The 26,635-nt window shown below is 35.1% G+C and overlaps 2 protein-coding genes and 1 pseudogene across 2 annotated transcripts; 2 read left to right on the top strand and 1 right to left on the bottom strand.

The window, feature by feature from the left end:
* Positions 1 to 457: 457 nt before the first annotated feature.
* On the bottom strand, positions 458 to 885 carry LOC120156234 (cysteine proteinase inhibitor A-like). Its single transcript, XM_039167616.1, has one exon. The coding sequence runs from the start codon at positions 866 to 868 to the stop codon at positions 458 to 460; it is 411 nt and encodes a 136-aa protein (XP_039023547.1). The 5' UTR covers positions 869 to 885.
* Positions 886 to 4,407: 3,522 nt separating this feature from the next.
* On the top strand, positions 4,408 to 18,464 carry LOC120156122 (65-kDa microtubule-associated protein 5-like). Its single transcript, XM_039167539.1, has 11 exons — positions 4,408 to 4,609; positions 4,710 to 4,916; positions 6,254 to 6,499; positions 6,583 to 6,798; positions 15,199 to 15,354; positions 15,450 to 15,609; positions 15,902 to 16,053; positions 16,989 to 17,076; positions 17,355 to 17,428; positions 17,793 to 17,867; positions 18,094 to 18,464. Exons 1-11 carry the CDS (start codon positions 4,511 to 4,513, stop codon positions 18,340 to 18,342), a joined length of 1,722 nt encoding a protein of 573 aa, XP_039023470.1. The 5' UTR covers positions 4,408 to 4,510; the 3' UTR covers positions 18,343 to 18,464.
* Positions 18,465 to 22,054: 3,590 nt separating this feature from the next.
* Positions 22,055 to 23,360, top strand: LOC120156233 (annotated as a pseudogene).
* Positions 23,361 to 26,635: the final 3,275 nt, after the last annotated feature.

Below are 26,635 nucleotides of genomic sequence, written 5' to 3'. Positions count from 1 at the left end.
CTATATCCATTGTAAAAACACACTTTTCATTTAATATAAGTGAGATTATTCTCTTTTCTCAAGTCCTTGTAACTTTTATCGACTTATCAAGTAAGTTAATTACTTGTGGTGTCAACCCCTATTCATTGATACTTGTGGTTCCTATCTCCTTATAGATAGTGGGCCCAAGTCCTTTGTTACCACCCCTTAGAGAGATTTGTAAGGCTGGGTCTTTGCTCATTGTAGCACTAATTCTTCCTTGGTCTTTCTAAGATATTATTCTCACCAACCATCCTTTGTTTCATCACCATACCATAGCCATATCAACATACTTCCACTACCTTTTCTCATAACATAAATAGCCATCCATTTCACCTTTACATCTACCACCAAGCCATCTCTTTGAGCCATTAACTTATACAGGTTATTTTGCTTTCTTCTTATATCCACAATCAATTAAAGGTAGAAATACCTTACATCAAGAGGAATAATCAGCATCTCTAGCATGTTTAAACTCCTGCAATTCTTTAAAGTCCACCCAAGGCTTAACCCAAATTTTGGCCTCATAAAGCTTCTTTTTACCGGCGTCGATAGCTTCCACCGTCAAATAGTGAAGCATCCCAGCCACCACTTGCTCGCTTGCTTTCACAACTCTCACGAACTTGACCATCACGTTTTCTTTCTTGTTGTGCTCGTCGTCAGCAAAGCGAGCAAGGTTTTCGAGCTCGGAGCTCTTTTGGGATCCATGGGAAGGGCAGACTCCTCCCAAAGTGGTGGTTGTCGCCATTGGTTCAGAACAGAAGGTTGATTCAGTGGAGAAATTGTTGAAGAAGAGAATTTGGATTGCTATCGAAAATAAAAGGGGTTGTCGAAAATTGGGGTTTTGCATTTGGGCGTGAACTAAACAATTTTTTTGCACAAATTTGTGGAAAATTTTACAGTGTTTTTTGAACCAAAGCTTTGTCCTTTCTGTTTTTTTTTTAGATTTGGCATGGGCCAAGGGAGAACAAAGTGCGACAATTTGACACATGCCAATTACTTTTGCTTAATAAGTAAGAAATGACGATAAAAGCAATTGGATATGCACGGGAAAATAAATAGAATGCTACCTTGGCAATTTCAGGCAAAATTCTGGGATAATGTAATGATAAAATAAATTTTTTAATATAAGGTGATAGGTAAATTATTATTTTTAATTTTAAATAAAATGAAGGTTATAGTGTCAATTGAATGATGTCGAAATTATTTGATATTTTTTTACAAGATGTTCGAATGATAATTGTCTTTCCGTATTAGGACTCGTTTTTGTCTTCTTCATCTTTCTAAACTTTATTAATGGTGTATGCTCCTTTATCATCTCTGATTAGCTCTTTCATCAATTCCTTTATCATCTCTGATTAGCTCTTTCATCAATTCAAAGACACCAACAAACGATATTATTATTTTCACATCTAGAGTCGCATGGAAGTTGAGGAGTCGTTAGATCTTTTATGCGTCTTTATGAAAATATTGTTAATGATAAAAACATTGTTATTGCTATTTAATTTCATTTTAAAAAGTATATTAATGTTGTTGAATTGAATGTCAATTTTGCTCTCACTATTTAGCTTATAAATAGTGGGTTTCTCTTCTCATTTGATACATTGTTCCTAAGTAATTATCTGTTTCAGAAACACTCTTTTTGATATTTTTTTATAAGTGTTGTTTTGAGTTGAGAGAATAACAGTATTATCAGAGTCCACTTCATCTTTATGGGTACGGAATTTGGAGAATCATGTTAATCTCAAGGGGTCATTTGTCAATTGTAGCAATTACACACATCGAGACGAATTTGCTTCTAAGACGGTGGTTAATACCACGACATAGTTGATCGGTTCTTCACTTATATTTTTTATTTATATTTTTCAATCAGTATTAATGATTCGTTGTACAATAGTTAATTTTTTCAACAATGAAAATGTCGTGTGATCAATGCATCTTCCCCAATTTACCATACAGAACACCTTATTTAAGAAAATAAACTGATGATTCTTATTTGAGGAAAAAATCACCTCCTTATTTGTGTGATTTTGCCCAAATTTTGTCTGCAAAAATTTACTATTAAAAATTATTTAATAATACTTTTACCATAGAAAGATAAATATATTATAAATAATGGCAAATTATATGGATAGCCTTTTATGTTTTCAGTCCGTTTAATTTTTGTCATCAGTATTAAAAAATAATTTTAATCTCTTACATTGTTGGTTTGTTTGACTTTAATTCCTTAGTGTTTAACTCCTATTATCCCATTAACGAAAATTTGAGTTGATAATTAAAAATAAAAAATGGTCAGTGTTTTTCTAGTAGTGAGGGGCATTTGATATGTAGTGTTAAAATACGTGGATTTTTTTTTAAATTCTTTAATTTTCAAGTCAAATTTTCGTTAGTGGGTTGACGAAAATTAATGAATAAAGGATCAAAATCAAACGAATCGATAATATAAGAGACTAAAATCACTTTCTTTTTATGAACCGATAATCAAAATTAGATTGACCAAAAATATAAAAGACTATGCGTATAGTTTACCATATAAATAAACAAATTTTCGTATTTATTTCAATTGAGTTTTTAGTCTTCTATTTTTTTATTTGTTCAAATCAATCATTTTATTGCATTTGTTTAATACATACATTTTTCAGTCTTACTTCAAATTAATCATTTTTATTGTATAAGTTTTAAGTTAGATAATCTATAGATATTAAAAATTATAATATTAAAACTTTAAACTTTAAATATAATAACTCAAACACTAAATCATAAATATATAACCTTTCAAAAATTCATAAATATGTTCGAGAAGGGAGACTTAACTTTGGCTGATCATCATCGTATTCCTTCGAGGTCTGTTTTGTTCGAGTCTAAGTTGTGTCCCCACCCCCGGGTTTCTTAAAACTTAATATTGATGGGGCAATTAATTTTGACTGTAGATGCAGTGGTATTGGTGGTATGCTAAGAGATGCAGATTGTAAAAGGTTGGAGTTTTTCTCAAGATCGACTAGACCAGGCCCCCCAATCCTTGCTAAGTTAAAAGCAATTCATGCTGGGTTAGATTTGTTTTTGAAATCGGTTTGGAGGGATAAAGGAAGTCTAATTCTAGAGAGTGATTCTTATAATGCGCTAAAGCGAATTTTCAATCTGGAGACATGTCCAGATCTTTATGTTCAAGTGGTCAGAGTTATAGCCAAGTTAGTTAGTCAGTTCAATGTAACTACTAGGTTTGTTAACAGATGTATAAATGTGGAAGCTGATCGTTTAGCTAAATCAGGCATAGGATAGCACAAGGGCTTGTGTTTTGTTTGTATTTGGTGGTTGTCTTTGGAGTTGGTTTAAAGGGTTTTTATGTTGTATTTTATGTTCTGAACTAGTTGTATCTATTGCTATAGTAATAAATCTTTGGGCACTCTTTTCCTCCTTCCTATGATCATTGAGTTTCTAGGAGCTTAATGGTTATGAAGGTGGTTTTTAATGAGACCCTATTTCTATTTAAAAAACTTAAGCTACATATTAAAAAAAACCCTTTAAACAATTAAACTCTTACACCCAAACCTAAATAAGAAAAAAACCCTTGAAAAATATATCTCATTAGTCATATATTTAAGTAACAAAAAAGCCCTTGATATATTTAAGTAAAAAAAATAAAAATCAAGTTATAAAATTGATCACTCATTCAGATAACAAAAAAAAAAAATTCTAATCAAAAGAGGTTGGTTTAATTGGTAAGCAACTTGATATCGCTTAAGTAAGATTTTGAGTTTGAGTCATTGTGTATGCTGAAAATCCTTGTTGGGAGACTCACCCACTAAAGCCAGACCTACAACGCATGTCGATTCAAATTAATCAAGGTGAAACCTTAGAGCCAGGAGGACAAAACAATTTAATTATGTCATTAATACATATATCATATATAAGTTATGGATTTAATCTTTAAAATATAATTTGATTAATTTCAAGTATTGTATTTTTAAATTTTAATATTGACTTAAATAACAAATGAACAATATAACTAATGGATTTAAAATGATAAAATTGAACCAAATGAACTAAATTTACACCTTATGCATAATCTTGAGATTAATAGTAAAATTTGAGTAAGAAATTTTACGGTTGAAGCATGAGTCAAGACAGAAATTTGAAAATTTGAAAATTATAGGACTAAAAATAATCAAATTAGAGTAGGCGCCTAAATGCATATTTATGCATAGTACAAGGACTAATTAATGAATTTGACCGAAAAGACAATTAAATACGGGTGCGTAGAGTTTCGCGCCAAAACAACTCAAATTTCCGTACCGCTCCTCTCTATATGTTGTTTTCTTTTTCTCACTCTTTATTTCAGTATTAAAAAAAAAGGAGAAATCAGAAATGTGATCCCCCAATCTTTTCTCATGGAAATTCAAAACTGCGATTCGTAACGTTCCCATTTCGCATTTCACTCGTTCCTCAATTTCCTCTCTAATTCTTAGGGTTTCAAGCATTTCGTGGATTTTTCATGTTTTTGTTTTCCTCCCCAAATATGACTACGTTGCCGCCGTCTCTCCCTCCCTCTCATTCTCAGACCATTTGCGCTTCTCTCCTTCAAGAATTGCAGGTTTTGTTCTCCGACTCTCACTTTTTTGTTTGGATTTTTCGAAAATTTTGACTGAGAAAGTCAAACTAAGGGTTGATTTTGCTGTTGATTTTGTTAATAGGTAATTTGGGATGAAATGGGGGAAAGTGACGTCGAAAGGGATAAGATGCTGCTGGAATTGGAACAAGAGTGTCTGGACATTTATAGAAGAAAAGTGGAAACGACGAGAAAGAGCAAGGCTGATTTGCATCACTCTTTGGCTCAAATTGAATCCGAAATCGCCAAACTCGTCACCTCCCTCGGAGAGCATTCCTTCTCCTCCTCAAGGGTTTGTTCATTTTTCTTTTCTTTTCTTTTCTTTCTAAAGTTGTTATTGTTATGGAATTGTAGTTGTAGTTGTTTTTTTTCAATAAATCACTTTCTCAACATAGATATTATTAATTAAAAATAATAGTAATGCATTAAGGCAAAGGATCTAATGTCATGGCTTTTATTTTGCGTTTTTGGCTATCTTCATTTTGTGACTAGATATCATGGTTGATGTTTTTTTTGCAATTGACCACAGTAGCATTTATCATGTGCACAACCGCCATAAACATGATAAAAATGTGTCTATGACAGAATGAGACTCTTACTGCAGTTTAAATCCCTCTATTTTAGAGACAAAAGCTTGCACTTTATAATGCTTGCTGCTTTGAATACAGAAGCGAATAATATTCTAGTAATTATTTAAAGATAAACTGCATAATTTGACTTTTATATAAAATAGTTATGGTAAGTTTGGTGTTACCTTTTAGTTATGTACTTTTATTTAATTTTATAATATTTCTTTTCTCTGCCCTTTAAGAAGCGAAACAAATAGTTGATGAAAGTAGCTACAGCAACAACCATTGTTTTTGTTTGTTGGTGCTACTTCTCCTGCAGTTGAAAATGGTGCATATTCGAATGTGAAAATAATAAAATTATTGTAAAAAACCTATAGAGTCACCACTCACCAGAAAAAGTTGCTCCTTTTTTCTTTTTTCGTAAATTGAATAGTGTATGGATGGAAATTATTAAAAATAGTCCTTATCTTTTACTACACTAAGGACATGCTCTGACAACACGCTGGAATATCCACCTTAGTGAGAAAAGGCTCAGCATTCTTGTTGTACAAGTACAATTGTATAGACAGAAAATTAACTTTTATATACACTATCTTAGGGTATGTATTTGCTTTATGGTTCTTGTTTGAATTCCTCCTCCTGATTGTGAATTTTGAATAGTAAAATGACACTCTTAAGCAGCAAGTACCTGCTTTCGGACCTGTTTGGGTTTCTCTGATAATATTCTTAAATCTCAAGATTTTAAGTTTTTTTTTGTTATTTGGCTTGGAAAGAAAAAGAATATCTTAGAAAAATTGTTATAGCATGGGAAAGATGATGTTTTATGTGTACGATAATGTGGGACATGGATAGAAACTACAAATGATCTTTTCTTTTAAGAGCTTATTGAGGATGTGGTGAGCACAGTAGTATAGTATGATCTGCATAACCAGTCCATGTTACCTGTAAAATTCATTATAAGAAACAATACATTAGCAACTATCTTAGGATATATCCACTTTATAGCTTTTTTGCCCTTCATATTTTCTGTTAACGTGGCTTATTTCTGCAATCTGAGAAGGGAAAGGGCACACTCAAGCAGCAAATATCTTATATAAGATTTGTTTTGGAGGAGCTGAGGTCGAAGAAAAAGCAAAGAATGAAGGAATTTACTGAAACCCAGTCACAGATTGCACAGAACTGTGCAGAAATAGCAGGCACTGGTCAGTCTATGCTGCCTTCTGATCCAGAAGTAGATGAGCGTGATTTGACAGTCAAGAAATTTGAGGAGCTTAAGTCTCATCTACAGGAGCTTCAGAGTGAAAAGGTTTGTTGATATCTATCATCTGGATTTATAGTTCTCTGGCTTGTCTATTCTACTGAATTTTATTCTTTTAACCGAATCTCTAGATTATCCGGCTACAAAAAGTTAACAGCCATATTAGTATGATTCATGAGCTGTCAGTGGTGATGTCCTTTGATTTCTCGAAGAGAGTTAGCGACATTCATACTAGCCTGATTTTTCCTGCAAACGGTCAATCAAAGAGCATTAGCAATGATACTCTTGCTAAATTGACCGGCGTCGTTAATTCACTGCAGCAAGAGAAGCAAAAAAGGTTACAAAAGGTGACGTCTTAAGGATTTCATCAATCTTTTTCATGTATTGGCAATCTGGCACATTGCATGTCTCCTAAGTAGATACCCCCATATGTATTTGTATAATCTTATGCATATGGATGTCTGTACCTGTTGGGGCTTTATATGGATGTTTGTACCTGTTGGAGCTTTATATGGATGTGTGTACCTGTTGGTGCTCGCTTTATATGGATCTCTGTACCTGTTGGTGCTTAGTCTTGCTTAATAATTAATTTAGTTTTCTTTCCTTCACAAAGTTTCTGCTATCATGGTATGCACTGAGACAAAACAAGAGAATGCAGAAAGTTAGAGAGAGAGAGAATGAGTTTTCGAAAAGCAAGTTTTCTGTTAACAAGTTTAGAGAGGTCCATGGAGGAGTTTTATGGTCAGCTTTTGTTGACAATCTTAGTAAGCAAGTGCGTCGTAGTGAGTTATGGAACTGTTTTAGTGTTTATGGGAAAGTTATTAAGGTGTTCATTCCTCTTTTTAATAACAGACCGAAGTATAAGGTTAGTACGTTTGCTTTTGTCCACTTCGCTTGTAAGGAGGATCTGTGTAATGCAGTGGAAAATATGAACAATGTCCTGTTTGATGGAAGGAGAATCTCAGTGTCTGTAGCTAAGTATCAGAAAGCCTCTCCGTTGAGGAGGCAGGTAGATGAGAGGGTAGATGGTTCATCTAGTGGGGCATCAAGGAGGGAAAATGTGGGAAGAGTTTTGTCTAATACTGAAAGGGCTAGGAAGATGGAGTTGATGAGTAGGTTTTATGATGGTAGGACTTTTAAGGATACGGTTGTTGGGGTGAACAAGGTTCCAGAGGTTGTCAAGAAGGACAATTTTTTACCTATGGAGGAGAGGAGAAAACCTATGGATGTTTTTATTCCGGTGGATGATAGGGTCTGGTTGAGATCGTCTCTTACCGGGATTTGCAAAGCAATATTTGAAGTAGATTTTGTGCAGAAAGCGTTAAGAAATGAGGGTTTCGATGTTAAGGTCCTTAGATGGGGCTTTGCAAAAAATGCTTGCCTGGTTGTTTTCCAGTCGGCAGAGGAAAAAAGAAGGGTGACAGAAGGAAACTGGGAAGCTCTATCTTTCTGGTTTGAGTATTTGGAACCTGTTTTGGATGAGGGTGGCATCCCCCAACCTTTTTGTATGGTTTCCATTATTGGAGTTTCATTAAATTGCTAGTCCGTTCCTTTCTTTACTAGTTTGGCATCTAGGTGGGGGGAGTTAGTGAAGATCAAAGATGAAACTGCCCAAAGAGTGGACTGTAGGGTGGCGCATCTGCTGCTTAGGGTCGTCAGTCCTTTTGACATCCCTGACCATATGAGCGTGAACACTTATGGGAGGAAATTCCTGATCAAAATTAAGGTGGAATGTGGTGATGATTTTTTTCCTGAGTTGTCAGGATTGGTGAAAGAGGATGTTCCAGAGGTTCCTGGGGCGGGGAGTTCCGCTAAGTGCAGTCAAGAGGATGTTCAGGTGCAGAATGGTTGGCACGTGGGTTGTCAGGACAAGTCAGGAGCTCATTCTAGGCTGTTGGAATGGGCCCAAGGCTCCCACCATGACAATGTCTTGGGAAATGGGAAAGGTTTCAATGGGTGTTCAAATTCAATATTTAATTATTCGGTGGACAAGTGTAGAGGAGTGGAAGATGCAGAGGTTGTCTCCACCCAGCATGGAAAGTCGGAAGGCTTTATTGGAGGAATAGAAGGTGGAATGTGTATGGGGGGTGAGTCTCTTGAGCATGATAAAGTTGACTGGGAGAATGGGCTTCGGATAGGTACATCAAGTCCAGTGTTGAGTGGTCTGGACCCAGTTATTGGCAAAAAATTCTGTTCTGCTGCAGATAAGATTAACAATCTAGCTGGGATTGAAGATGGTATGGGGTCTGTTAAAGTGGTTAAGGTGGCAAGTTCATCAGGTGGTTCACAGCCTCGGTCTGCAAGTTTTGTGAAGTCCGGCCCGGTTCGCTGGAAGTTAGTTAGGAGTTTCAAGAGGTTTTACTGCATGTCTAAGAGAAGAAAGTTGTGGATTAAAGACGTGCAAGCTTGTAAGAAGGGTTCTCGAAGGGAGTCCAGTAAGGAGTTAAGTAGGGCTGCAAGTTCTAAGGGTGGGAATTCTGAAATTCCAGTAGCTGCTGGGTCTTCAGAAAGAGACAATGGTGGTCCAAGGATGAGGAGTCTTAATAGGAGATTTAGAAGATCACTCTTTAGGGAAGCTGTGGAACATGCCAGTGTGTCCACATTATCCTCATCAGCTTTTCCTGTGTTGTTGGAAGAAGCTGTTGCTACATGGGAAATCAGTAAGATTCTGGGTGTTTCTTTCAAGGAAGGGAAAGATGCTTTTTTACAAAAGATTATGGACTTGGAAAAAGGCTCGAGTGCGGTCAGCTGAGGTCGGGGGCAATTCATAGGTTTTTTCTGGTTTTGTCATATAAGTTTAGAATGCAAAGGCTTATTATTTTGTCTTGGAACGTTAGGGGGTTGGGTAAAAAAGAAAAGCAGAGAGCTGTTCAGAAATTAATCTCAGAGAAAAAACCATCTTTTCTTTTTCTTCAAGAAACAAAACTTGAGAAGTTACCTTTCGCTTTTTTAAGGAGTGGATTGAATAAGTTGCAAGGTTTTGTTGTGTCTCCAGCAGAAGGCTCTTCAGGAGGTATTTTTAGTTGTTGGGATGAGTCTGTTTTTGTGTTAGAAGAGCATCATATTCATAAGAGGTTTTTAGCAGTGGTCGGGAAATTTAAGTCCAGCCAACTTAAATGTGGGTTTATAAACGTCTATGGTCCTTCTGTGGAAGAAGAGAAGGCAGGGTTTTTTGAAGAACTGGGACTGTTCATTAATGGTTCCAATGTCCCTTTGTGCGTGGGAGGAGATTTCAATGCCTACTTAACAGAGGATGAGAAGGATGGTATGGCTCAAAATAGGAACTCGATGGAAATCTTTAGGCTTTTTATTCAGCAAACGGGTCTTATTGATTTGCCTTTAATAGGGGGGAAATTTACATGGAGCAGCAATCGGGATGTTCCAACTATTGTTAAACTAGATAGGTTCCTGGTTAATGTCAGTTTCTCAGAAGAATTTCACTGTATCAACCAATTTTTACTGCCAAAGTCTATCTCGGATCATAATTCTATTGTTCTTGAGAGTGGGGAAGATAATTGGGGGAAGAGGCCTTTTAGATTGTTCAATTATTTAATGTCTGAGGATGGTTTTGAAGAGAAGGTGGTTGAGTCTATTAAGGAGTTCAAGGAGGAGAAGAAAAAAGCTGGAATTTTGAGCATTCTAAGGAATACAAAGTCAGCCATTAAGAGCTGGTCTGGGGTAAGGAAACAGTTTCCACGGCTGGATATTGCTGCTCTGGAAGATAAAATTCATCAGTTTGAATTAAGTTTGCAGCAAAATCAGAGTGCCAATGTAGATGTCAATGCGACAGAGTTGAGGAAATGGAGAAATGAATTGTGGAAACTTTACAGAGTTGAGGAGCAAATTTGGTTTCAAAATTCAAGAGAAAAGTGGGTGAAAGATGGAGACCGGAATTCTAAGTTTTTTCACACAAGTGCTTCCATTAGGAGGAGGATGAATTCTATGAATGCAATTCATGTTGATGGTAAAATTATCAAAGATCCGGTTATTATAAAGTCTACTGTCAGAGAACATTTTTTTAAAGCTTTTAATCATCGTTCTACCTTGGAAGTGGAGGATATTAATTTGAACTTCTCAAGAATTTCTCTGGAGCAGAGTCTGTTGTTAGAGAAGGAGTTTACGGAAGAAGAGATTTGGGATACCATAAACTCGTGTGATAGTAACAAAGCTCCTGGGCCAGATGGGTTGAATATGGGTTTTTTCAAAAAATTCTGGCCTCACTTGAAGAGGGATATTCTGAAGTTTTTCCATAATTTCTTTTTGGGAAAGGAGTGGGAGAATGGCATTAATCATTCTTTCATTACCTTAATCCCGAAGGGTTCTAATATTGGGGGTCTGGATGATTTAAGACCTATTTCTCTCGTAGGAGGGATGTACAAGATTCTGTCCAAGTGTCTGTCGAGAAGGTTGAGAGGTTGCATCAAGGATATTATCAGTGACTCACAATTTGCTTTTATTCCGGGTCGACAAATTTTGGATTGTTCTTTTATTGCTAATGAAGGTATCGACTTATGGAGGAAGAAAGGTTTGAAGGCTTGTGTCTTTAAGGTGGATTTTAAGAAGGCTTATGATACGGTAGATTGGGACATTCTCTTTAAAGTTTTGGATAAAATGGGTTTCAGATCAAAATGGTGTAGTTGGATTCGGACTTGTGTCACTACAGCTTCGATGTCAGTGCTGGTTAATGGTGTTCCTACGGATGAATTTTCGTTGTCTAGAGGTCTTAGACAGGGCTGTTCCCTCTCCCCTTTGCTGTTTAATCTTGTTGGTGAATTGCTTAATCTTTTGATTATCCAAGCAGTCCAGTCAGGCCTGTTTTGTGGCCTGACAGTTGGCAAAGACGAGAATGTTGTTAATTTGTCTCATCTGCAATTTGCAGATGATCTCATCATCTTCTGCAATGCATCGAAGACTCAGATTCTTAATGTAAAGAGGGTTCTTCGAGTTTTTGAAGTTATGTCAGGCCTTAAATTGAATCTCACTAAGTGTAAATTATTTGGGATTAATATTTCTGAGGAAGTGGTTACTCAGTGGGCTAATGCTATAGGTTGTTTGGTAGGACATTTCCCGTCCGAATATTTGGGGCTTCCTCTTGGTGCTAAGAGAAATTCCTAGCAGATGTGAGATCCGGTAGTGCAGAAGTTTTACAACAGATTAACAGGCTGGAAGGCTAAGACAATGTCTATGGCAGGCAGATTGGTCTTATTAAAGGCAGTTTTGTGTGCGTTACCAACCTACTATATGTCCTCGTTCAAGATTCCTGTTTCGGTATATGATAAACTCAATGCTATCATGGCTAGATTTTTATGGGGAGGAGAGGTTGAGGCCAAAAAAATTCATTGGGTTAATTGGTCGACAGTTTGCTCTGATAAACGGGTGGGTGGTCTTGGTGTTGTCGATCTTAATTTTATGAATAGAGCTCTACTTGGGAAATGGAGTTGGAGGTTTGCTAATGACTGCGATTCAGTGTGGAAAAAGGTAATCTGCAGTAAATATAATTTGGACTCTAGTTTTTTGTCGTTCAATGAAAAACTACCTACTAATGCTTCTTGGATCTGGAAATCGATGGTTAAGAACCATTTCAATGAGGATCAATTTGGAACTAAGTTTCGAAGTTTGTTTAATGTTAGGATGGGGAATTGTGGGAGTATCAGATTTTGGTTTGATAGTTGGGCGCTTGATGTCACTCTTAAAGTGGTTTTCCAAAGATTGTTTGCTCTGTCGATAAACAAAAATGGGAAGCTTAATGAGTTTGGGGAGTTTCGGTCTTCAGTTTGGGTTTGGCATATTCAATTGAGAAGGAATTTAAGTGATTGGGAATTGGATCAGTTTGCTGAGTTAATGGATGTTATCCATAATTTCACACTAAATAATGAGATGTCAGATGGTATGGTTTGGAGAGGGAATGGGGAAGGAATTTTTTCTGTTAATTCGTGTTTGAAGTCTTGCTGTCCTGTTTTGACAGCAGATTCTTTTTTGATGAAGCACATTTGGAGGGGTTTGGTGCCTCCTAGAGTGGAGATCTTCATGTGGCAGGTCGTGTATCAAAGGCTGCCAGTTAAACTTGAATTACAGAAGAGAGGAGTTTCAGCAATTGTTGATGTTGTTTGTCCTTTATGTAAGAAGGTGGATGAATCCTCTTCTCATTTATTTTTTACTTGCTCGGTCGCGTGGTCTGTTTGGAATAATTTTTTGAGATTTTGGGGAGTTTGTTCAGTTTTACAAGCTGATGCTAAAAGTTTTTTGTTAGCTTGGGGAGATTTGGTGCCTAGTTCTATAATTTGGTCTTTCATTCCGGGAGTGGTGTTTTGGACAATCTGGAAATGTAGGAATGCGATTGTGTTTGATAAGGGGAGTTTAGATCAGACTGATCTTTTCTTTATGGCAAGATGTCGGCTGGCTGCATGGTTCTTAGCTGTCTATAAGGAGACGTTTATTCTAATGGACTGTCTTATTTGTGATCCTTCGCTTGGGGATTGTTGCGCTAATTCTAGATCTTCAGTCATTAAAATTAAGGCCTGGACTCGGCCTCCAAAGGGCTATATAAAGTTGAATGTGGATGCAGCTGTTACTGCAGATTGGAGGAAAAGTGGAGTTGGGGGAATTCTAAGAGTGGAGAATGGCTCGGTGGTGGGGTCTTTTCAAGAGGCTTCTAGTCCGGGTCCTCCCATTTTGATAGAACTAATGGCAATTAAGAAGGGTTTGTTTTTCTTTGCTTCAATCCAGCAACAGTTTGAGGATCGCTTGATTGTTGAAACTGATAGTAAAATTGCGGTGGACTGGATCAAGAACTATGATAGATGTCCCAATGTATATGTAGACCTTGTGAACGAAATTGTTACCAAGTTAAGAGGTTTGGGAGGCATTATTAGATGGGTTGCTAGGTCAGCTAATGTTGAGGCTGATGCCTTAGCTAAGGCTGGTATTGGCTAGCTTTAAAGTCTTTTGGTTATGTTTGGGTCTGTTATTTTTAAGCTATGGGTTGGTGTGTATAGGGAGTCTACATGATTGTTCCCTAAGTATTATGTAATTTATGCGTTTTAATGAATTATAAGGCACTCTTTCCCTCCTTCCGCTGATTAAGGAGCACTTTATGTTCCATTAATCATGAAGGGGATTTTAACGAGGCCTGCCATTCCTATAAAAAAAAAAAATCATGGTATGCACTGATGTTTTGAGATGGAAAATCATATTTAAAATTTGCAACCATACATAGTAATGAGAAAATGTTTTTTTTAAAGGATTACAATTTTAAAAATTACTCTTTGGCAAAGCTTAAGTCTTCTCCAATATTTGGATGCAGATTTTGCTTATTATGTGTTGCATAAAGTATATCAGCATTCAGCTCTAAATTTTACATGCAAGTCAAAATCTCAAGTAGGAGTGGCTTACTTAAGGTGTGGGCAGTGTTGTCTAGGTGCATGCTAAGACATAGTGCTAGACAACAAAAACAACAATGATATTTTCAAGCTAGGTGCATTTGATTATTGCCTTTTCTTGTAAGGTCATTGGTGCAAAAATAAGTTTGACTGAAGTTCTCTTGCATTTCTTTTTTCTAGTGTAGCTATGTTTGTTGGTTGACCATACGGCTTGATGAACTGAGTCTCTTATTAACCTAGTGCTTTTTTTTGAAGCTTTTGTTGAGAGTGGATTTCTAAATGGCAGGCTCTAGTGTTTTATAGCATTTTAAACTTTTCAAAAGAGTCTGAGTTGGGATGATTATTTTCCAGTATCTTATTTGTTTTACTGATACCTGAATTGCTGCACTTTATAATTGATTACTATTGAATCATTTGTTGAGGTTTAATGTTGTGATCAATTTTATTGATGAAATTCCATTTTTAGAAGAGCAAGGACGTTTTATATCTATCTTCTGTAATTTCAATAATTATTGAGAAGGATCATTTTCTGATCTTAGCCGCTGGGCAACTTCAAAGGGGAAAAAACCGTACAATCATCAAAGCTGTCTTGTTTAGGTGTTCCTGGTTTTAGGATGATAATGTGTATAGCTTGCCCACAAGGATTTTTTTCCTTTTCTCTAAATCTTCCATATGTTCAGAAGTTATTGAGAAGGATCATCCTCTGTTCTATTAGCTGCTGTGCAACTTAAGTAGGGAGCAGCTATACAGTCCAAAAAATGTTTTTTGTAAGCTGTTCCTAGATTTAGGATGGTAACTTGTATAGGTTGTGAGAAAGCTAGATTCTAAGAATAGGGACAGACGACAGAATTTGAAGATCTGCTAGTGCAGTTGGTTTCTTCATACCTTACAAGTTAAGTCATTAAGCAAGAGGTCTTGCTTGCAAGTTCTTACAAGTCAAATTTTGGTTTTCAGTGTTAGGTGATTAGCTGTCAAAACAAGCACTATAGTGTAGTGACTTTTTTTCTTGAATGCTTTTTGTTGTTTGCTGAAAGACTTAATCATCCATGTCATAACATAGAGTCGAGGAAATATAAAAGAGTCTTCATTTTAGCTGTTCTGTTCTACCAGGATTATTCTCTTTTATAATGTATTTTCGTCTGTATTCTTTTGAGTAGTTAAATAGAAGTTGAGAACTGAGGTTCTTTCTGTAAGCTAACAGTTTTGACTGTCCTCCAAAAGCTTATAATATTGGATTCCCTTTTTCAGTTTGCATGAGGGTTGGTTTGTTTCTATTCTTGCATTTATATGAGCATTAACAATTTGTTTTATTTGTATGTGGACCTCCCTAAAGCTTTATTTTTTTATATCTTTTTGTTTTACATGTAGCTTCAATATCTTGGGAGCACTTTGATAGAACTATGGGATCTCCTTGATACACCACCTGATGTGCGAAAGAGATATGAGAATGCTACTTCCTTAATTTCTTCATCAGTTGATGAGGTCTTGAGACCAGGATCCCTTGGTCTAGATATCATTGAGCAGGTAGCACCCCTTCTATTTTTTTTAAATTAGAACTGTCAATTTTACAAGATTTTTGTATTTTTCCCTTAATGTTAAACATTTGTTATTACGTTCAGGTTGAGGTTGAAGTTCAAGGTTTGAATGTGCTGAAGGCTAGTAAAATGAAAGAGTTGGTATTTAAGAGGCAAAATGAACTTGAGGAAATTTATAGAGGAGTCCATATGGATGTAAACAGTGATGCAGCTCGGCAGATTCTTATCAACCTCATAGAATCTGGTTATACCAAATTATCTACATCTTCTTGAAACTATTTAATGTATTTTTGTTAGCATACATTCAGTCTTCATCTTCGTTTCATATATTGATTTTATTTCTAGTTACCCACAGTTTGTCTTAATAACTACCGGGTGAGGTGTACTTTTTTGGGTATCTTTGATGTTATGTGCTTTGGAAAAAAAATATTTCCTACCGTATTTTCTTTTTGTTTTAGTAATAACGGATTCAATTGTTGATGTGTAAATATTTTCTTAATATATTATGTGATTAGTCTTCCAACATGTGTATGCAGATAATGTTGATTTGTCTAATCTGCTTTCAAGCATGGATGATCAGATTGCAAAAGCCAAACAGGAAGCTTTAAGCAGGAAGGATATTTTGGACAAGGTAGATAAATGGAAACATGCATCTGAGGAGGAAAAATGGCTTGATGACTATGAAAAGGTAAATCTTATTTGAGGAAATATTGGAATCTTTTCTGCAGCATTCAGTCTTCAAAAGAATTTCTATTTAGAGATCCTTACGTTGGCTACACCAAAGATGGTCTACAAAATTTTAACCATGATCCCAAAATTATAGGAACATTTTAACAGTGTTGTTAAGGTGTGTGCCTATGCACACAAGCTTCTTTAGATCCTCTTGGGTGAGGTGCATTTGATCAAGCATGCTTTTCTGCTGTGCTATGAGCACACAAAGGAAATCATGCATAATGATTAACAAAGAAAAATAAAATTTTGCATTAAACCACTCTAAAGTGTCATAATCATACATCTTAATGTTGCTGTTACATATACGTTTGGCAATGTGTCTGGTGTGTCTAGGCATGCTTTTTTATTCTCTGTACATTTACTAGTAAGAAAGCGGAGAATATTAAACTATACTTAAATATTTGAGTATTCGGTAACAAACAAGAGACCATAAGACAATCATGCATATTGGCTGACGAAAGAAAATAAAATTTTACACGATTTGTAGATAGTGTCTGTTTCATATCTTAAGCTGATTTTATACGCACATGGGCACATATAAAGGCATGTACAAATATTGCCCTTTGTCTATGGCAAGTGCTTTTTTGCACCTTGCGTCTTAAGCATTATAAAGGTCTCTAGTACCTAGAATATATGTAGTGCTCTCGACAACATTTGGCTTGCCCTTCATTTCATAATTTCTTATTGGTGGTTTCAAGATATTTCTTAAACTGTCAGCTTAGAGTTATATATACTGGGAAGGGGGCTTATTCTTTCTAGAAGAATTAATAATAGTTTTATTTTGTTCTTTTTTCTGCTATTAGTCAGTAGCTACTGGTACTATATTAATAATAGTTTGGACTTTGGAGCTATAACTTCCATTTTTATTTTTATTATTTTTCTTTTATACAGGATGAAAACCGGTATAGTGCAGGAAGAGGAGTGCACAAAAATCTGAAACGTGCAGAGAAAGCTCGTAGTCTGGTCAGCAAATTGCCATGTAAGCTTATAATTATCTTACATCATGAAGTATGTTGCCAAAGTGAGTGCTATAGTTCCACGACACATGTATGATGTTTATAACCATGTGCACAAACATGATAATTTCATGGATTGTCTATTAACTAAAGAACATTATATTGAAAACAGAAGTTCCTTGGTCATGTGACTATTATTAAACTTTACCAAAAGATAGGTTGCATTGCTTATTGGATTCATATGATTTAAGGTTGAATGGGCATCATATAATAATACTCAATCTTCTTTTTTGTTGGATAGCTCTCGTTGAAAATTTGATTGTGAAAGTAAAAGCTAGGGAGGCCGAGAAACGAATCCCTTTCCTATATGACAAGGTACATGGCTTGTGATTCTTAATTTTGTTTTAAGGGAAAAATCGATCAAATAAGATGTTGGGAAAAAATATTGGCTCGTACAGGGTGGTGAGGGGAATATTTTCTTAGATGGGGGTGATTGCTACAGTGCCACTAGGAAGACGCCGAGAGCACAATGCGTCTTCTGCTTTGTTACTTTGTTAGCCTTGGCGTTCCAATTGCATGAAATATGGGGAAGATGTCAGGTGGTCTGTGCGTCTTCCTTGGCACTGTAGCAATCATCCCATCTCAAAAAATATTTACCCCCATCTGACAGATTTTGCCTTTTAAGTTTTACTCTGGTTTAGAATTGTTGGTCAGTCTCAAAACTTGTTTATCATTGCAGACTTCACTCTTAAACATGTTGGAGGAATATACGGTATTGCGCCAAGCAAGAGAGGACGAGAAACATAGATCTCGGGTATGCTTCCGAATTTTACTCTTTCAAGTATATATTGATTTGTAAATCTTGAATGAAGAGCTACCTTGTCTCATCCTATGTCGCTGTCACTGCTCCTTTCGAATTCTTTTGTTCGAATGAAGATATACATATATGGACATGACACTCATCTCTCATGAGATCAGAGGTTATTCAACTTGCTATGAGAACGTGGATATGGCATGAAATGGACTTTATATCTTTGCAGGAGCAAAAACGGCTGCAAGAACAGTTTGCTGCAGAACAAGAGGCACTCTTTGGTTCAAGACCAAAGAAACCGTTGGGTCAAACCAATGCCATGGTTGGAACAGCAACTGGCCGCCGGATTTCTACTCCGGCAGGTAAGCATGCTGTTTCGGGTTTAAAGGAACGTAGAGAAACTGGTAGGGCTAACAATGTAATACCGTTGAATTTCGTTGCCCTCCCAAAGGAAGACCCCATGTCTCGGGGCAATTAAGGCTGCCCCAACACCCTGTTGGTAGGACACTATCGTAAATGATGCACAGCAGAAGTTGGAACTCTTTATCCCAGTCATTTTAGTACATTTTCATATGAGATTAAGGATTCTCTTGTGTTAATATTATGGTTAAATTTGGTTCGATTCATAAACATCTCTATTATAATATGATATATTCAAGAAAGATCAAAATTTGAACAAAATTTTGGAGATGATATTATTGGAAAAAGTAATTATTTTCAACATTTTTCAGTCAATGTAGGTACTTATTGTTACAAATATTGCATTAACCGTAACTGACATTAAAATATTATCAACCACTCAAAATATAACATGTGATGTGTTTATAATTTTTAAAAAATTAAATTTGTTATTATTATTGAAAAAATCTGAAAATTTAAAATTTTTAATCTCAAAGTATCAACTAATGTTGATCAGCCTCTGCTGTTGTTGTTGCTGTTGTCCACTTATCCGTGCATTGATGGATATCCCCTTGTCATCCTCTCCAATTTCTAAATCCTAATTTTTAAATCTCTAAATCCAAACCTAGATCCCAATACCCAAATTCTTAAATCACAATTAGGTTGTAATCTCCTGTCTCGTCGGTATTAATAGCAAGGAGAGCTTGTTTGCCGGTGCTGCCGCGACATGGATTCGTCGGTTCTGTACCGATGCGTGAACGATGATTGTAATCACGAAGGTTATTGAATTCTTTTGATGTTGATCATTATTCTCAATGAAATTTTTTTATATTTCTTCATTTTTTTAAATTTAATATTTTAGTTTCGTGAGTATTTTGATTATTATTGTCTTTAATTTTATCTTAATAGTTGAATAGTTGTAAATCTAATTCATTCTATTATTTTTATTAAAAAAATCTAGTTGTTACTGTTAAAAAAGAAAACACATATATATCAACGTCATCATTGATATATAGTATTAACATTTTAAAAGAAAATAACCATTAAAAATATACACATATCCATGCAGTTGTTTAAACCGATTGTTTGCTCCCCTCACTGCTTCCTCATCAGATGGCGATGCGTTTGAAATATACACTGATGTATAAAATTTTATATAAAAGCATACTATCAACACTAACATATACAAAGGAGAACGCAAACTGCAACCCTAGCCTCTGGTCGGGAAACGCTAGCTACAACTGCAGCAGCCTCTGGTTGGGAAACGCTAACGGCAGCCTCATGATCGACTTGAGCGTTTCTTTGTCGCCAAACGACATGAAATACAAAGGAGAAGGAGAAGGATACGGAAATGACGGAAAACAATAAAAGTGCACTTACACAATCCATCTGAAATTATGAAAAAAAAAAACAAAAAAGAAACGTAAAATTTCAGTTTAGGTTGGGATGAAGAACAAAAAGACAAAATGGGTTCATGAAGCGGACTAGCCTGTTTTTAGAGAAGAATCTCCGGTGGAAATGGCAGCAGCTCTGTTCGGAGACTGAAGATGAACTAAGGGAAGTGTTATTAGCTGGAAACAAATATAAAGTACGAAGAAGAAGAATAACAAAACAAAAACCATTTCATCAAGTAGACTAAGCAGTTTTCAGAGAAGAAGCTACGATGGAAATGACAGCTGCTCTGTTTTGAGACTGATGAAGTGATGACCTAGGGAAGTGTTTTAGCGGACACTATTAGCTCGAAACAATTATAAATCAAGATTGTACAATGGGTTATTGGAGGGGATATATGGGGAAGGAACAAGAATCTTCTGCTCCTTATTTGTGTCCCTTTATATACTCCACTGGACCGTAAGCAAACCAAGTATTTAGGGTTCATTTGTTTCATGAAAAAATATTTTTCAGAAAATATTTATTTTTTTATTTTTTATTGTTTAGTTAGAGAAAAATTGGTTGATTAACGTAAAATATTTTTTTGATCAACAAAATTTCTTTTATGTTTTTTGAAAAATGATTTACGGTCTAATTTTTCGTAAGTCATTGTCTGAACTTTTCACTTCAAAAAATAAATACACAAAATAATTTTATTTTATGAATTTAATATTAATAAAATATTTTAATCAAAATATTAATTATTAAAATATTTAAAATATATTTATTAATATTTCTAATAATATAATATTATATTTTTAATATTATAATAAAATAATCAATTATATTATAATAATATAAGATATTATATTATTATTTTAATAATATTATTAAATTATTAAAATGAATAATATTATTTATATATTTAATATTAATATAATAATCTTATAATATTTTAATAAAGATATTTAAAATATACTAATTAATATTTTAAAATATAATATAACACTATTACTTTAATAAATAATTAATATGATTTATAATATTTTTATTTCAATAAAATATACCAATATTAATATTTTTATTAATAAAATTATAAAAAATAATATTTTAATAATAATTAAATTATTTTAATATTTTAAAAAAAATAATATTATTAAGTTTTATGATAAATAATATTATTTATTGTATTTAATATTTGTAATAAATATTTTTTAAAAAATTCATCAACTAGTGGAAAAAGGGTTAAACATCTTCCAAATATCGTAAAACGTTTTTCAGAAAATGTAATTCATTTTACGGAAAACATTTTCCGGAAAATGTTTTCAGTGAAACAAACAGACCCTTAGTTAATAGTTCATTTATGTTCATTTAATGAACCAATATGAATAAATTTAAATAGGTTATATATTTTAACGAATGAATATGAAAAAATATATATATTTAATTGTTCGTGTTCCTTCATCTATTCTATTAAAATTAAATGAATGAATATGAATATATATTCATTAGTGTTAGTTCAATTCGCTTACAAACGTATGCTCCATCAATAAGATAATGTCACGTTTATTAATAAATTTTATTCAAATTAATAGTACTTTATCGCCAGTTTTTTATACAACAACTTTTAGCTTCTTTTCTTATATTTTGGGTTAGTCATCTCCTTCAAGCTTAGAGGTATCAAAGACCAACTCATCAATGGAGATCATTGGTGGTTACAGACCAGAGAAGTTCTTCTAACCCATCACCTTCAATTTCTTGGACTTCTACTTTTAGTTCATCTTACAGTGTCAAGTTTTCAAATTATGTTTAGATTCATATTAGTCATGATCATAATTGATAGATGTAAATATAAATAACAACATGTAATAAAATAAGAAGAGAGATGTCATGAACATGAGAGAGATAGAAATCGGAGAAGACGGAGGAGAATTAGGGAAATTGGAAATAGGGTTAGGGATTTCAATTAAGGGGAGGGGTACTGCCAGCAATAAAGGAAGTCACACCAACAACACCTGCAAGAGAATCTAACTGTTAGAGACAGCTGTAGTGCCAGTTGGTAAATGGTTGGTACAATATAAATATATAAGCAATGTTCTAGGTAGGGCTGAAGGCATGAATGGAATGAATGAATTTTTAGTTTTTTTGAATCCCTTTTCTTCTCTTCTTTAATCTCTATTTCCTCAATTTCCTTCGATTATTCTTCTTCTATCATAGGGACATAACAATTGGTAATCAGAGCCATCATTTCCTTGCAGCTTGAAGCAAAGAACCAAACCATGGTTGAATCTCCTAATCTTTCTTCAATCCAGCAGCATATTGCATAGCTTAAAACTCTGGTGACGCAAGCAACAGATGGCACAAAACCTCCTAAATGGTGGCACAAGCAGGACAGTCGGTTGAGTATGTTGGAATCCAAAATGGCGTCGCAGCAAAGAGATGTGGAGCACATTTTACAGTTGCTGACTGGTAAAAAGTGTGAGGAAAATGATGATTCTCAGGTGTTCGATAAATTACCAACATCAAAGATTCAAATTATTGCTTATGTTGAGTATTTTGGGCAATTTACATCAGAACAATTCCTTGAGGATATTGCTGAGCACATCTCTCAGTTTAATGAAGAAGCACACACGCCTTTCTTGAAGAAGTACAAGACCCTCATACATCCTGGAGAGGTTAACAGAATCAGAGAACTTCCACAGAAACCGAAGATTGTTGCTACACACACTGATAGTCCAGATGTTCTTATTTGGGATGTTGAAGCTCAACCCAACCGTCATGCTGTCCTTGGAGTTACACATTCTTGTCCGTATTTAATTTTGACCGTACATCAAGATAATGCTGAATTTGCTCTTGCAATGTGTCCTACTGAACCCTATGTGATCTCTGGAGGAAAGGATAAATCAGTGGTTTTGTGGAGCATCCAGGACCATATATCTGGTGGATCGATCATCAAATAGAACAAGCCTGGGGAAGGTAATGATAAATCAACCGAGGGGCCTTCTGTAGGTCCTCATGGTATCTTCTATGGGCATGAGGATACAGTTGAAGATGTTGCGTTCTCTCCATCCAGTGCACAAGAGTTTTGTAGTGTAGGTGATGATTCCTACCTCATATTATGGGATGCACGAGTTGGCACTAGCCCTGTTGTCAAGGTTGAAAAGGCACATGATGCTGATCTTCATTATGTTGATTAGAACCACCATGATGATAATCTTATCCTAACTGGGTCTGCAGATACTATTGTTCGTTTGTTTGATTGGAATAAATCTCACTTCTAATGGAGTTGGGTCAGTAATTCATAAGTTTGAGGGACATAAAGCTGTTGTTCTATGCTTTCAGTGGTCTCCGGACAAGTCATCTGTATTGGGTAGTTCTGCTGAGGATGGACTCTTAACCATTTGGGACTATGACAAGGTTGGCAAAAAGATAGATCGTCCTGCAAAATCTCCTAGTACTCCTGCAGGTCTATTTTTCCAACAAGCTGGCCAGAGAGAGCAAACCAGAAAAACAAGATACAATATAGGGTCTGCCTTAAAGAATCTTGCTGTGGTGGAGCTTCGTACAATGGTGCATTCCCTCTTTTTGGAATCATGTGCTTCTATAGAGCTTGCTTCAGGCCTACTTTTTATTGTCTTGACTGTGTGCGTTAGCCATGAAGCTCAGTTCAAGGGGAGTAAGAGACCAAGAGGTGAAGAAAGTTTTCCTCCTGACGAGGGCATCTAGGAATCACAGACACAATCTGAAAAGCTATAAAACTTAAAATCCAAAAAAGCAAATCAAACTGGTACTAAGTGGGTGCTTACACTGACAAGGGCATTACTCGGGAAAGGTGAGTTTTGTATGCAAATTTTTTTCTCAAAAACTGAACAAAATGGGATGCACATCATTGTAAGGAATAAATTGTTTGATCCTTGGGGACAAGGATCATTTCAAGGGAAGGGGAATGTCATAACTATATGGGAAGTCAACAAAGAAAGCAACAGGAATCAGTTACTAAGACAACAACTTTGGAATCTGAAAATTTTTCAGAAGACTCAAGCAAGGCTGAATTTTTTGCTAAAATAAGATTGACAGACAGAGGTATAAAGACAGAGGATAGAATTTACCTGAAGTTTCGATCTTACCATCAAACCTAACTTGCTCTTCGAAAAAGATTAAGGATAAAAGCAAGGGTCTACGGTACTTGCATCATTTTACATTGCATGGGGTTAGTAGCATATAACTTGTTATATGAGTCCTCGAAGCTGCAAATAGTGAATTATGATAGTGGGTTAAAAAAGAAATCTGGAGATCAACACATTACCTCATTGGAGCCTTCCAAGTTTGGACATAAGGGACAGTTGAAGGTTCAACCTGATATGAAGTTTGATAAACATTGGGAGAAGAAGTACAATTAGCTGCAGTGGATGAACTTAAGGTTGGAAAACATCATTGGGGTAAACTATATTATGCTTAAGGCACAATTGTTAGGTTTTGATCCTTGGGTACAAGGATCATTTCATAGAGGGGGTATTTTCATGATCATGAGAGAGATAGAAATCGGAGAAGACAGAGGAGAATTAGGGAAATTGGAAATAGGGTTAGGGATTTCAATTAAGGGGAGGTTAGGGATTTTAATTAATGGGAGGGGTACTGCCAGCAATGAAGGAAGTCACGCCAACATCACCCAACAACACCTGCAAGGGAATCTAACTGTTAGAGATAGCTGTATTGCCAGCTGGTAAATGGTTAGTACAATGTAAATATATAAGCAATGTTCTAGGCAGGGCTGAAGGCATGAATGGAATGAATGAATTTTTAGTTTTCTTGAATCCCTTTTTTTCTCTTCTTTAATCTCTATTTCCTCAATTTCCTTCGATTCTTCTTCTTCTATCGCAGGGACATAACAAGAGCATTAACACAAAATATTGAACTCTTCAAAATTAGTAGCAACAACTCTAATAAGAGTTAAAAAGAGCTTCTTGAATCTGTTTCATGTTATCGTTTGTTTGTTGATCTCATCCATCGTTTTATCAACATCATTTATATTCCTATAAAGAAAACCATTTTCAATAAAGTGGGAAGAATTAGAATTCAATACACTTTGACCAAATTTTACCGATCTAATATTAAAAAATCTAATTTTTAATTTCCTTCATCAAAGATTAACTCACCGATAGAGGTCTTTATTGGGGGTTTTTACCCAAAAATCACCATAATATTAAATAAGTACTTATTAGACGTCTTTTGATTAAATTTTACTGATCTAAAACCCTTTGATAAGGAAATGCGCCTCGCTTACGCGGCACTAAACCGTGTTACAGGGGACACACCTTATGATGATTTGGCACCCACGCTGGAAGGCGTGTTGCAAGGGGCGTGTCATAGATGGATTTTATGTCCAGCTAGAAGGAGCAGTGTAGGGGTGCGCCTTTTCTCTTTCCCGTCCATTTTCCCGCTCCCCTCCCCTATATAAACCCCTCCCCGTATCAATCCCAAACCACACCAAAAAAAATAATCTAATCCTCCTTATTCATTATTTGTTAAGGTTATAGTATATTTATTAATTTAGTTATTAAATTCTTATTATTTTTATTGTTATTAGAAATTAATTTTTTTTATTATTTACAGTTAAAAAATGGAAGGCGGGATGTTAAGATTGGATGCTGAGTATGTTTCGAGTCATTTTGTCCATACGATTAGAATATTAAACTAACTATGTTATTTTTAATTTTTTAATATTAAATTTATTTAAATATTTTTTGCAATATTAATTTAAATTTTAGTTCTTAGAATTTATTTATTAGGAAACTAATTATATATTAGAAGTTTTTATTCGTAACAACAAGATGAACATACCACATCGTATCTGGTAGTATTTATCTATGACTGGATTTGGTTACGTAACAAAAATTTTAGGAGGCTGTAAAATTGAACCCACCCTTATTTCTGCACTAATCGAGAGGTAGAGGCCAGATAAACACACGTTCCATCTGCCACGTGGGGAGTGCACCATTACCCTGAAAGATGTTTCAATACAGTTGGGGCTACCGGTAAATGGAACGGTTATTTGTGATGTGGTGGATGATAATTGGCAAACTATGTGCATGGATTATCTTGGAGCTGTCTCGACTGATTTCAATGGTAGGCGAATACTATTAGAGTGGATGGAAGGAAAATTTAAAGAGTTTGACGAAAATTGTTCCGAGGACGACGCAAAAGCATTTGCTCGGGTGTACATATTACAAATCATTGGAGGGATATTGATGCACAACAAATCTCGCAACCATGTCTATTGTATGTGGGTGTGGCATCTCATCAATTTTGAAGAAGCCAACACATTGAGTTAGGGATTATCAGTTTTAGGATTTCTGTTTAGAGAAATGTGTCGGGCAACGAGTCATAGTAGAATTACTATTTGCGGTTATCTCATTCTTCTCCAATCATGGGCATGGTATTGTATGATTTTTTATGCTCGTTCGCGAATAAGCTATTTTTCTTTCCGTTACTATCAAGATATTTTCAATACTGATTTTTTAAATATTTTATTATTATTATAGAATGATATATATATATATATATATATATAATTTCAATACTGAATTTTTTTAAATATTTTATTATTATTATAGAATGATATATATATATATATTAAATAGGTGGTCAACAAATAGAAAAAATCATCTTGATATCCCATAGAATTAGAAGATATTCGATTACTCGTTGATTAGAAAGCTAACGTAGATGTGCACTTTTTAATTTTTAATTTTTTATTTAATCAACTTTATATAATTTGAATCTCATATTAATTTTGATAAGAAATTTATATTTGTTTTAGTTCCAATGGTTACTCTATTTGAACGATGGAATAAGGGCTTGCATCCCACCTGAGTTGAGTGGCCATTTTGACATATGGGTGGAGATTGAGCCTCTTATTTGTTATACTATTGTTGAGTGGCATCCGGCTGACTGTGTGCTTGTCAGTTTGGTTTCACACAATATATTCCGGAAGCACTAAG

The sequence above is a fragment of the Hibiscus syriacus genome, unplaced genomic scaffold, assembly GCF_006381635.1.
Source record: "Hibiscus syriacus cultivar Baekdansim isolate YM2019G1 unplaced genomic scaffold, ASM638163v2 tig00111213_pilon, whole genome shotgun sequence".
In the NCBI taxonomy this organism is placed as follows: domain Eukaryota; kingdom Viridiplantae; phylum Streptophyta; class Magnoliopsida; order Malvales; family Malvaceae; genus Hibiscus; species Hibiscus syriacus.
The sequence above is the reverse complement of the archived record's forward strand: the minus strand, read 5'-3'. Positions and strand labels throughout refer to the sequence as shown.